Source organism: Propithecus coquereli, unplaced genomic scaffold (assembly GCF_000956105.1).
Source record: "Propithecus coquereli isolate 6110/MARCELLA unplaced genomic scaffold, Pcoq_1.0 Scaffold137, whole genome shotgun sequence".
In the NCBI taxonomy this organism is placed as follows: Eukaryota; Metazoa; Chordata; class Mammalia; order Primates; family Indriidae; genus Propithecus; species Propithecus coquereli.
Window position 1 is genome coordinate 8,472,156 of NW_012137969.1, and position 13,518 is coordinate 8,485,673.

At 39.8% G+C, this 13,518-nt stretch overlaps 1 protein-coding gene across 1 annotated transcript in view; it reads left to right on the top strand.

Moving 5' to 3' along the window:
- Positions 1–13,518, top strand: part of XPO6 (exportin 6) — a 104,490-nt gene that overhangs the window by 32,961 nt on the left and 58,011 nt on the right. Inside the window, exons 3-7 of the mRNA XM_012639056.1 lie at positions 2,149–2,261; positions 3,080–3,277; positions 6,785–6,944; positions 8,119–8,196; positions 12,568–13,021. Coding sequence (XP_012494510.1) covers positions 2,149–2,261; positions 3,080–3,277; positions 6,785–6,944; positions 8,119–8,196; positions 12,568–13,021 — 1,003 coding nt within the window. The remainder of the gene's footprint in view (positions 1–2,148; positions 2,262–3,079; positions 3,278–6,784; positions 6,945–8,118; positions 8,197–12,567; positions 13,022–13,518) is intronic.

Sequence of the window (13,518 nt, forward strand, 5' to 3'; positions counted from 1 at the left end):
GCTAATTTTTTTCTATGTATTTTTAGCTGTCCGATTAATTTCTTTCTATTTTTGGTAGAGACAGGGTCTCGCTCTTGCTCAGGCTGGTTTTTTTTTTTTTTGAGACAGAGTCTCGCTCTGTTACCGGGCCTAGAGTGTGTGGTGTCAGCTAGCTCACAGCAATCTCAAACTCCCTGACTCAAGCAATTACAGGCATGTGCCACCATGCCCGGCTAATTTTTTTATATATATATATTTTTAGTTGTCTGGCTAATTTCTTTTTATTTTTAGTAAAGATGAGGTCTCGCTCTTGCTCAGGCTGGTCTCGAACTACTGACCTTGAACAATCCTCCCACCTCACCCTCCCAGAGTGCTAGGATTACAGGCGTGAGCCACCGTGCCTGGCCCCCTTGTTAGTTTTATGCTACTAAAGTATCTTATACTTACAGTAAAAATATCAGTGGTGATTTTTACCAAAGAAGATGAGTTGGAGGCTCTTTCCCTTATATTAATCTGCTTTATTCCAACACTCTAATTTTTTCAGTCTTTTTTTTTAAAGCTTATAATTGAAATGCTTTTGGTTCTTCTCTTAATTTTTGGTTTGCAGATCAAATATTGCTCACCTTGTGTGTGCATGAATTAAAAGTGTGAACCCTCTGAACATTTTCGTATTCTAACCTGATTCTAGGATAGCTTTAAATAACTAGATGCTACAAATGTCTAATTTAAATGCAGGCTACGGGGAATCCGGGGGTTTGGTTCTCTACAGTGGGTGTGTCTTAGTTCAGTTCTCTTTGTACTTAGTCATTGTAGATTTATTTGAGTGTGTGGGCAGGAACCACTTCTTGCTTCTTTTCTGTTGTCTTAGGATAAATTAAAGGCTTTTCCTAGCTAGGTGGGAGAAAGGAGGGAGGCCTTTTCTTAAAACAGCTCCACCCACCCTCCAGCTAAGGTGAGTTCCTAGTGCTCTAGGGGTTAGGTTGATTGAACTGTTAGCAAGGAGCTCGGGAGATCATCTGGTCATTTTACTGGCAGAGGAAATCGAAGTGTCAAGGGGGAATGATGACTGACTCGTGTGGGGTCAGACTCCGAGAATTAGGGGCAAGGTCTAGAACAGAGCCCAGAGATCCTCATTTCCAGCCACAGCCTTGGGTTTGATTTCACCTCTGGGATTCATAGAAACTTTTGCTTAATTATTAGGACAGGTCATCAGCTTCCTTTTACGGAATATTTGGTAAGGCTGCCTTGTTGCATTTAGCCCAGGTTGTAGGGAACTAGCAGAGCACTGACTTTAGGATTAAAAGGAGCTGCTGTGTGTGCATTCTGCTTTTCCAAAGGCTTCCTAGAATCTCTTGGGTTGTTGGCCCACACATTTTCACACTTTTTGGATTATATTTCAGGTCCAGGGCAGCAGGTCAAGGTGACTAAGGGGCAGCATATCCAGAAACATGGCGACAGACTCTTAATGCTCGCCACCTGTGGACTCTGGCTGTGCTTGTCAGCAGCCTGTGGAGAGGAAAGTCATCTCTAAATGATTTGACGTGTGGACAGGGCTGTTCCTGGCAACTCTCATGATTGTTACACTTACTTACTTACTTATTTATTTAGGTGATGCTTTAAAATAAAACCAAGCCAAATGAAGAGTTAGCCATCTTAAACTCCCTTGCATTTTTTCCTATCCTGTCTTTGTAACATTAATCTTAATCATTTCCTTCTCTGCTTCTCTAGCCGTGGTTTTGTAGTGTGTATGTGAATAATTTAAACATTACTGAAGATTTGTAGAGGAGTGATGAGGAATAAAATACAGCTCATATGCCACAGGAAATAAGCTAGCCATCATTTTTAGGAAGATGAAATGATAGTGTTATAACATTCCATACACACATTAGGTTAAATAAGATCTTTAACAATGAAAGTTTCTCTGCCTGAAGAAGTATTCATAGCAAAGTTATTGGCTTTTAGATGGCTGAAGACACTGTCAGTGTTGATGGTCACCTCAGAGTCAGAAAACTATTATATGATTTATTCTATCTTGAAGAATCAACTGGATTTGACCTCATTTACATTATATGGAGAGAGACATGTTTAAAAAAATAATAAGACAGCCCAGTCTTATCTTAATTTCGTGTGTTTTCATAACCACCTTTTGTTGCTGTTTAATTTTTCCAGAGGAGCTTCTTAATAATTTTGCCCAGCAGATAGGAGCCTGGAGATTCTGCCTGTATTTTCTCTCCAGCACTAGGAATGACTATGTAATGATGTACAGTTTAACGGTTTTTGAGGTAAGTTGTCAGATAATTTTATACTCTTCTGAAGTGTTTTGTGGTCAAATTGCCATGTCGTTGGCCCTAGAGTTTGGCTTTAATGTACAGATGAGTGGAAAAGAGTGGGAACTCAGCTCAGGGGCTTCTTCCCACATACTACCTTATGTGGTGCCTCCTTTCCCTCCATTCTCAACACCAGAAAGGGAAGATGAATGGTTGGCTTTAGGGTTAAGTAGGTAGGTTGTTTGTGGTAACATGTAACTTTTCCTTCCTATTATCTTTTAAGAGAGAAAGATAATTGCAGAAAAACATTTTGGGAGGAGGGATGATACCCATAATACCATCATCCCCAACCACAAAAACTTTTATTTATATCACCTTTCTTCCAGTCCTTGTTTTCCGTGCACACATTAAAAAAAATCTAATTATAATCATATTGCTCATGCCATTTTGTATTCTTTTTCCCACTCACCTTTATATTATATTCCCATGCATGGTTGTGACATTATTCACAAAGCTGCTCTCCTATTTTAGAAGATTGAGAGATTGTTTCGATCATTATTTTTTGGTTGCCATTAGAAACAATGGAGTATTAGAAAGTTTTTGCACATGCAGTCGTTTGTTTCTGTTAATTTATTTAGCGGATCTTCGTAGGAATGGGAGTGTCGTGTCATAGGATTTGAATATTTTTATTGTTCTTATTGCCAAATTGCTCCAAACTTTTATTTTAAAAAAAGAGTTTCTTATTTATTGGGGTGATATAACTAACTGTGGATGAAAACCAGTTATTTTTGTGTATAGGTTGTTAGCTTAAAAGATGTATATTTGTTTTTCAGAATCTGATCAATAAAATGTGGCTTGGGGTCCCATCTCAGGATAAGATGGAAATTCGTAGCTGCCTGCCCAAACTCCTTTTGGCTCACCATAAAACCTTACCTTACTTTATCCGGAACAAACTCTGCAAAGTTATTGTTGATATTGGACGTCAAGATTGGCCCATGTTCTACCATGACTTTTTTACTAACATTTTACAGGTAAGAATATACCTAAGGAAACTTTACCTTGTAAATTGTTTGTAGAAGTGATTATTTCCTTGTCTTGAAGAGGAATTTTAAGGTTAGCATTTTGGAACTGCAGTAGTGAGGTTATTGTAGGATAGATTATCGCATTTCCTTAGTTTTGTATTCTTGAGACATGTTGTACCTTTGTGCAGTGGAGAAAGGGGGAAAAACCCAGTTGCTCTGTTAATCTCTTGTGAAATTCTGTTCAGCAAGTATTTGAAAGCCTGGCGGGTACTGCACCAGGTGTTGGGGGTGCAAGGGTGAGGCCTTCAGCAGTTCAGAATTTACTGAGGAAATAGCTGTGCAAACAGTAATTATCATATTGTTGAAGGGGATGGAGAGACACAGTCCTGATAGTAGCAGGTGAGGAGGAGCCAGATTTCTACCCAGCTGAGAATAAAACATTTCCTCTCTTCCCTTGAAGTAGAATTATTTATAAAAAAGGAGAATTTGGAAGAGCATTTTCAGGTGAAGCGCTCACGGCAGTTTAAAGGGGCTAGTTGTCCTCCTCTGTTCTTCACCAGCTCCCCCTTTCGTACTTCAGAAATGACTCCTTTAACCTCATGTAGCCGTCGTGACTTTGAAATGCCACATAGTGGAAAAAGCACTGGATCGGGAGGCAGCAGGTTGGGTTTTGCATCTGTCTGTGTAAAATCATCTTTGATTTTAGCAACTCTTGCCATTTATGTGAGCCTTCGTTTCCTACTTTGTAAAATGAGAGGGTTGGACTAAGTGATCTTTAAAGTTCTTTCCAATTGTATTATTTCTGACTTCTTATTTATCCTTGTGAAGCATGCAGTGGCATATAAGCCACGTCAAGAATGATGAGTGTTCAATTGCTGACATTTCAGATAACTATAATAAAGTACAGTCGTCCATCTCTGTCTGCAGGAGGGTTGGTTCCAGGACCTTCAGAGATGCCAATATCTGTGATACTGAAGTCCCTGATGTTAAAGGGCATAGTATTTGCGTGTGACCTATGCATATCCTCCTGTACAATTTAGGTCATCTCCAGATTATGTGTAATACCTAATACAGTGTAAGTGCTATGTAAATAGTTGTTACACTATATTGTTTAGGGAATAATGACAAGGAAAAGAGTTTGTACATGTTCAGTACAGATGCAACCATCCTTTTCCTCCCACATATTTTCATCCGTGGTTGGTTGAATCCGTGAATGCGGAACCCAATACTGAGGGCTGACAGTAAACCTTTTCTTCAGGTATTGAATGCCAAACTGGTTCTGGAATCAATTTCCTCATCACACAATCCTTCGAGTAAACCATCTAAAAGGTTTTTTTTTTTTTTGCTCAAATCCATCATGGTCTGTTTTCAGTTTGGGGTGCATAGGCTTTTTTTAACCTCTGTGACAGTTGGCTGGGCATTTATGCAGTTCATGTTACAATTGTGGTGACCATGGTACCAGGCAGAGAGGAGTTGAGTTGGGGCCCCAGAAAGACACAGTTCTGTGGGTTGGTTATACCCTTTCTAGGCCACTAGAGAAGGAAGTGATTGAAGTTGAAACTGACCCCTGTTCTCTTTGTCTCCCCGACACATGCACCAGCACACACATGACACCTTTGTAGAATCTATTCTTCAGATTCCTGAAATCTGCTGAGCCGAGCCTGTGGTCACATTGTGCCTAGGGCCCGATAATTAAGGGGCAAGCAGCATAGGAAAGAATTGCTGTTTCTTCTTTGATTGGGTTGTATAATAAAAACTGTTGAACCTGTTCAGAAGTTCACACTAGAAACTTGATCTTCTACCTAAGGGAGCTTATTGTCTTAAAATAAATTGCAAATATTACCTATTATAAGCTTAAATTATATACATGAAGGTGGTAAAGGGAAACACCATTTTAATAAAAAGCTTTCTGGAGACAAAGCTAATGAGAAGAAAAATTACACATTTTATCAGACTCTTCCTTCAAGTGAAGCATAGCTTGCTTTTTCCATCCGGTTTCTTGCCTGGCCTTCTCTTCTTCCCCTAAATGATGAGAGAAAGGGGAGCTTTAGGAAACGTTTTCCATGTTAAAGGAATTTTTTATTTCTGGGGAGCAGAGAAGCATTTCTTATCTACTGGAGAGTTTATATTGCCAAATGGAATATCCAGCTGGGAGATCACAGCTGAGAGAGTAAGAATGAGGGCTTCGGGGGTGGGGAATAGAGACAAAAGAGGTAGAGAAGAAAGAAAGAAATGAAAAGAGGGGAGCAATAGAAATCTTAGAATACAGATTGATAACCCAAAGGTCTCCAAATGTGAAGAGATGCTTACGAAGGGTCAGTTCTACTTTATTATGTTAAGAAAAATTGGTAGAAGAGGGATTTCCTGTTTTTCCTGTACTGCATTATCTGAATTTAAGTCAGAGTTAGAAATAGTCCAAATTTGTAGAAAATGAATAGAAAAATTGTGGAAGATGTACTTGAAGTTTTAGCGTTCAAGAGAACTGATTTTACAGAGAGCATTTTGAACACACCATTCATTGCTGCTCATTTTACATAATGCTACTTCTGAAGACCATTGAATTTATTTTAAGTTCCCATTATTGAATACTTTTCTGCTCTTTGGGGATGAGCTTTTCCTTGGTCTGTGATGGCAAAAGGTGTTTTCAAGGGAAAGGAAGGTGCCCTGTATTTCTTTAAGAATATATGGTCTGTATGGGTGCAGTTCCTGAGTGTCCTCTTCCTTAAAGCTTATATTTTGTAGCTTGAGTAAGTAAAAAAACTTAACTTGTATTAGAGAATGAACTACATTTAAATTTGATTATGATTAAAGGAAAAGGTAAAATGCTCCTTAAATTGTTTGCTTTTTTGTAGATTGTAGTATATAACTCAACAGAGAATTTTAGTGGTGACTCACTCTTATCATTTCTGGAAACTAAAAAATAAATGTAATAGTAATGCCTTAAAATGATTAGGAAGATACAAGTAGTGTTATGCTATACCTTTTTTCTGTTTCTTATTTAAACTTTCTTATGGTAGAAAGAATATTACAGGAGATAGAAAAAGTAACTTAATTTGTTACATAGATACTTGCAAAATCAACCATAGTCATAGTTTTAATGACATGTATGCCTGTTGTTCACTCTGCTGCATGCTTAATCATGAATTTTTCTGAAGCATGCAAAGCTTAGAAACATAAAGCTTGGAAATGTAAAGCCGATTTAACAACTTGAATGTTAAAGATATCACAAATCGATATACACATTTTAATCATATGTGTTTATCACTAATATTATATAAACACATACAAAACTTGGTTACTGGGCAAAGTAACCAAGACATTGTTGGGAATCTGGTCATGCATAAGAATTGCCGTGTTAGAGTTAAAAGAACATTTTTTTCTAGTTGTTTTTAAGTTCATGTTATTAGAATTTTGTTAAACATACACAGAGGCATTTCACAAGTTTAATGCTACTAAGTCCTCTGTTTACCTTATTAGTCTGACACTCTTTTCAGAACTTGCTTTTTTCCCCGGCAGTTGATCCAGTCCCCTGTGACAACCCCCCTTGGGCTGATTATGTTGAAGACAACTTCGGAAGAGCTGGCCTGTCCCCGTGAGGACCTCAGTGTGGCTCGGAAGGAGGAGTTGCGGAAGCTGCTGCTAGACCAGGTGCAGACAGTGCTTGGGCTACTGACAGGTGAGCAGTTCAGTGGTGCCAAGAGACAGAGGCCTTGGCACTCAGCATTTTTGAGCAGTTGTTGGAGCTGTTCCTGAGACTGAGCATAAAAATGAAAAAAATTTAGTGCTGTATTCCCAGCACTTACAGTCCAGTGTCTACCACCTAGGACCTCAAAATAGATTTGTAACTTATTTTCCTTGTAGTCTTTCATTAATTGGTCCTTGGGTCCTTACTGTAACTATGATTAATGAGGTAGAGCGCAGGTCATAGGAATGTGATCACAATGCTGATTACTGCACTTGAAGTAAGGTGGGTGGCAAGCATGTTATTTAAAATAATTTGAATTTAAAATCAGAAGAAGTTGGAGGAGTAGGAAGATACGAAAATTTCCCATTCTGTGTAGGGAAGTGAGACAAGGTGTGGAATCTGCCCCCTGTGCACTAACTAGATTGTAGTTGTATGTAGCATCTCCCTCTCCTGTTTGATTAGAGCCTCGTGACAATGTGTGAAGGGTAAGAACAGCAGAAAGCAAACCACGAAATGAGACAGGAAGATGGAAGGAGAGTGGAGCACTCTGAGTCCAGAGGGCCGTGGCTGCTGTGCTGCCATTAGACCTACTCGTGAGGGAGGTGCATGTGCAGCGCCTGGCCATGAGGCCCTCAAGGTGCAGGGAGCCTGGGCTTGCTGCTGTAGGAATCTTGTAGTGAAAAGTATTTTTATCTTTAGCTTCTCTACCCAGATTTTTTTTTTAGATGTCTAGGGCCCTTTTCTTTTGTATTTCTAGTTTAGTGCTTGGTACGTGGTGGGCACTTAAAATTGGTTGAAAGACTGATTGGAACAACACAGAGTGGTCAAGGAGGATAAGGGTTAACATGGCCACTGAGTGGATGGAGCGACCAGGTAACCCTGGAAAAGAGCAGTGTCGATGGAAATAGTGGGAAGAAGCTGCACTGCAAGGTCAAGGTGAGGCAGTAGAGTCCCCCTCTGAGTGGGGACAGTGCTTTCCAGAAGAAGACAGCTGGAAGTGAAGTAGAGAGTTATGGCCATAAGCTAGAGGGGGATATGTGGTCGAGAGACGGATGTTTAAATACTGGTGTTTGATCAAAGATATCAATACATTGTTTTTCTAAATCTGATTTTTATATGTTGGACTTCACTACTCTTTTAAACTCTGCCTCCCCTTTCTTGGTAGGTATCTTGGAGACTGTCTGGGACAAGCACAGTGTTACTGCTGCCACTCCACCACCATCCCCCACCTCAGGAGAAAGTGGTATGATCTGCCTGCCTGCCGGGTGTGCCGGCATTCCTTTTTTAAAATGCACTTGGGGGGTCTCAGCAGGGAATTAGCAGTAGCTTATGTACAGATAGAGATGCTGATTCTTCCTTAATCTATTTTTGGCCTTTTTGCCTATGTTTTTTGAGCAGCTCGCTTTCTACTCTTCTCATAAGTACTTGTGCTTTCTAGTATAATATTTTGAACAACACAGCTTCCTTCTTCTTGCCTATCATAAAGATGGCACCTTTGACCTTTTATCATCCAGCTGTCGTCCCCTTTAAGCTTATGATTGCTTTCCCTCTAGTTTGTTGCCCTTCTTTTTCTCTTTTTCACAAATTTCATGGCTGCGTTGCTTGTGCTGAGGTTGGTATGAGCCTGGGGCCTTGACAGGTGTGCTTTGTCATTCTGCAGGGGTGGCAAGAGGTGGGCAGCAGCCTGAAGGAGAGGATGTAGGAATGTAGAGCGCTTTCTTCTTCACTGGATGCAGGGAGAAGTCATGTTGGCCAAGACAGATGGGGGCCGGTGTGCAGTAGTCAGCCTTGAATTCACACCAGTTAAGAATAGAATGATAAAGCTTGGGCATATTTGCAGTTGTTATTAAATAGATTACTGGTTGCTAGTTATTGTTCACAATTATATTAATATCTGTTTCAAAATTCAGAGTACAGTTCATCTAAAGCTGACTACTTTCAAGAATGGATGGAAAGAGGAAATTGTATCTGAGCAGGAAATTTTAGTTTCTAAATACTCATGTTTACACTAAGTGATCACAGATGCTTTTCAAGTAGAGTACATCCTGTGAATTGGCACTTATTTCTTCCCCTATTGTAAAGGGTGATGTGGCTAATGAGAAATATTTCTACATCTTTCTCCTTTACCCCAAGGAAATGGGATGTTGAAATCAGACATCTCTAAGCCCAAACTGTTTTATGTAGCCTATTGTTAATATGTGGAAGTTGAAATTCTTGCAGAGTTACTGTAGAATTGAAAATATATCATGAAATTTTGAGGATTGCTCAAAGTACACTAATTTATTTGAAATTCCATTTATCGTACTTGGATTTTTAAAGAGGCATTTTTCATATTTTTTAGGTTAAAAACTGTTACAGAGTTCTAGAGTGCATTAAAAGCTCGTAGGAAATTGAACCTTAATTTGTATTTGGGGGCAAACCTTCATTCTTAGAGTGGATATTTGAGGTGGCTCAAGAGATTTCTATATTTTGCACAATTCAAATAGTTAAAGAAAAGTTTGCAAATGATTCAGAGATTTGATTTTATGAGTGAGTGAACACCTTGGAGTATCCGCAGTTTGGCTAGTCTTTAAATTTACCATTTTATTTAATTATAGTTTGAGATTAGTTCTTTTGAGTTAGGTATGTTTCTAGATAGTTGAATACTAGTTTGGCATCCATTATTAGCAGCAGTGTTTCCTGCAGAGAAGCTTATTTGTTTTTCCAAGATCATTTTCTAGTACCAAAACCTGTGTGTTTTAGTTGGCTGTGTTCAGATACATGTTCTGAGCTAACCGAGTTTATACTTTCATAGACTTTATTTTCCTCAGGGCCAGGTTGAGGACTATCAGATAATACAAACCAGAAATATGTGCTTACCTCTTTTATGTGTTGCTTAGATTTTATGAGGTTAGGTAAAATAAAATATGAACCACCTTGACATTTCCATGTAACAAAACTTTAAACTATGGTGCATACTTCTTGAGAATTGCCTTTTAAACACTATTAAATTTTTTCAAAATGTTGAATTTTAGTATTTGAGAAAAAGCAAAATAAATCGAGACAATGTAGGGCCTAGGGAGTTAAGTAAGCTTTTAAGTTGGTATACTTCCCCTTTCAAAAAAAAAAAAAAGGATTGCTTGTTCATTTGTTGTGACATTTTTCTTTCTCTTTATGATAATTGTAAGTGAAGTCATCAGATCTGGCTCCATTATTTGGACAGTGCTTATGATTTATTTAATCAAGATTCATTTTGATGCTTTTGCGCAACTATCTTTGTGCACTTAAGGCACCAAGTTAAACAGTAAAACTTCCAGAAAATTGTTCAGCTTTCTTGACCATAAGCTCGATTTTTGTAGTGGAAATTTATTCTGAGAAACCTTAGGGTTCAGTGAATCAACCAAACTAATTCCTGCTGGACTCTCCGTGCCCTGCCTGAATTCCTGTGTAGTTCCCTGTCAGATTTAGGGGAGCTCCCAAGGGGCTCCCCTTAGACTTTTGGTCTTTTTCTCTGTATACTTTTTTTTTTTTTTGAGACAGAGTCTTGCTCTGCCACCTGGGCTAGAGTGCCATGGCGTCAGCCTAGCTCACAGCAACCTCAAACTCCTGGGCTCAAGCGATCCTCCCTGCCTCAGCCTCCCAAGTAGCTGGGACTACAGGCATGTGCCACCATGCCCAGCTAATTTTTTTTTCTATTTTAGTTGCCCATCTAATTTCTTTCTATTTTTGGTAGAGAGGGGGTCTCTCTCTTGCTCAGGCTCGTCTCGAACTCCCGACCTCAAGTGATCCTGCCACCTCGGCCTCCCTGAGTGCTAGGATTACATACGTGAGCCACCGCGCCTGGCCCAGGGTCTTGCTTTGTTGCCCAGGCTAGAGTGCAGTGGCATGATCATAGGTTACTGCAGGCTCGAGCTCCTAAGCTTACGTGATCCTCCCGTCTTAGCCTTCTGAGTTGCTGGGACTACAGTGTGTGCTACCACACTTGGCTAATTTTTTTATTTTTTATAGACACTTGGTCTCGCTATGTTGCCGAGGCTGGTCTCAAACTCCTGGCCTCAAGTGACCCTCTTGCCTTAGCCACCCAAAGTGCTGGGATTGCAGGCATGAACCAGTGAGCTCCGCCCAGATTTTATAATTTCAAACCAAGGTACAGATAATTACACTGATCATACCGCCCAGTTCATTGCACTTGTGTATCACTGGTCTGTAGAAGACCCTGCTCCTTTTTAATTTATTTTCCTTCATGCCCATTCTTCTCCTATTTGCCTTTCCCACAGTGAGCAGCCATTGTAATGTCGATAATGTGGATTTTTTTTTTGGTAACATGTTCTTATAAAAACTTAATGTTTTGTGTCCATAGCTTTTAATATAGGTACATGGTATGGTAATACTGTAATTCTGTTTCTTAACTTTTATTTAACAGTATCCTTTTAGAGTCTCTCCCTACTGTTGCCTGTGTCCTTGGGCTATTGCTTGTACATACGCATCCCCAGCATTTTCCTTGTCTTCTCCCCTCAGTGAGGAACCAGCTTGTTGTGACTCCCCAGCTGCACACACCACTGTCTGTCCCCTCACAGACCTCGGTGAGGGTTGCTTTAGGAGGAGAATGGTCAGGTGGTGGGATTTAATGACCAGCGGGACTGCAGAGTGCCAGGGTCCTCTTCAGTGTGGCTGTTGCTCCTGCATGGATGTTCCGTGTCCATCTCTCGCCCTGAACACTTGATGTTCACCAACATTATTCTTTTTTTTCAGTTGCCTTTTAATTTGCATTTTCTGGTTACTAATGAATTTGGTATCTCTTTATATGCTTTTGAGTTTCTTCTTCGGAAAATTATCTCTTCATATCAGCTGCCTGTTTTTATGTTGTGATTGTACTTGTTGATGTGCAGCATTTTTCTTATGTATTTTAGCTTTTAGTCCTTTTTAGAAATTGTTAATGTCTTCTCTTGGTCTGTTATCTGCCTGATAACTTTCCCTTATGTTTTTCATTGATTAGAAACTCTTAATTTTGATGTTATTAAATTTATTAGTATTTTTTGTTAAGGTTTCCATTTTAGTAGTTTTAATAAGTCTTTTTTTTTTCCCTTTCCCTATAGCTCAGATACTTGTATATTTTCTTCTATTAACTTTAAAGTTTTGTCTTTAGTTTAAGCCTTTAATTCATTTGGTGTCCAACTTTATATGTGATGTTAGGGATTTTTATTTATTTATTTAATGCCCATGTATAATTTTTTTTCAAAAACAATGTCATGATTTTGGAGAAGAGTAGAAAGAAAAGAATAACTTGGGTGGGCGTGGGGCTTACAGCTGGAAAATAGTCCTGTCCTTATCTCCACTGCTGACTTCTGGGAAACTGCTATTCTACAGATCTCACTAACGCTCAATTTAAGTGAAAACACTGAAGATTATATCCAGATTTTTTCCCCCAAGAATCACAGTCAGTTATCTTATTTTGCTATACTGTTAACTTTTTCTAATTGGTGTTTCAACATTGAGCATATTGATTTTATTTTTTTACTTTATAGGTAACTAAACTGATTTTCTTTTCTGTTTTTTTTTTTGGCAAAGACAATCACTTGAAGTGGTTTGTAAGAGATTTGATAATGGATATCTGAAAAGCCTTTTCTGTTTTCAGGTGACCTACTAAGTAACCTGTTGCAGAGTCCTAGTTCAGCCAAACTGTTGAATCAGCCAATCCCCATCCTTGATGCGGAGAGTGAGTATATCTGTTCCCTGGCCTTGGAGTGCCTGGCCCATCTCTTCAGTTGGATTCCTCTGTCTGCCAGCATCACCCCGTCCCTCCTTACCACCATCTTCCACTTTGCACGCTTTGGCTGTGACATCCGGGCCAGAAAGATGGCATCAGTTAACGGCAGCAGCCAGAACTGTGTCTTGGGTCAGGAGCGCGGCCGGCTTGGGGTCCTGGCCATGTCCTGCATCAATGAACTCATGTCCAAGAACTGTGTGCCTATGGAATTTGAGGAGTATTTACTGCGTATGTTCCAGCAGACTTTCTACCTCCTGCAGAAAATCACCAAGGATAACAATGCTCACACAGTGAAGAGCAGGCTAGAAGAGCTCGATGAGAGGTAATGAGAACAGGTGTGGAGCTGGTATGCCCTGAGAAAGGGCCCAGACTGTTTATCATGCTGTGCCGCATAGCATCTGTAATCCTCTTTGATTTCAGAATATGGGGCTCCTGGTGAGGAACAGAAAGGTAGGTGTGTACCAGTAAGTCTGAGATTAGCTGGAAGGGATAGGGTGGTTAAGGGAAATGAGTTGAGTTTGAAAAGTGATTGTGGATTGTGTAGGTTTGTTGTCTTTTTTCCCCCATCCACCTCCTGTCCTCCCTTCCACGCCTCTTTCCCCCTTTTCCTCACTATTTATCTGCAGGTCTGAGGTGGTGCAGGAACTGAGACTGCTGCTCATGCGTAGCCAGGAACAGGAGAAGAGGTCCATGGAGGTACAGGAGTTACAATCGCCTTTCTCACTTGGTGTTGCTTGTCAGTTTTTACTATTTGACTTTTCCCAAGTGAACATCTTGCAGTGTATAGGAATGTCCTTTTAATTGTCAGTTTTACACAAA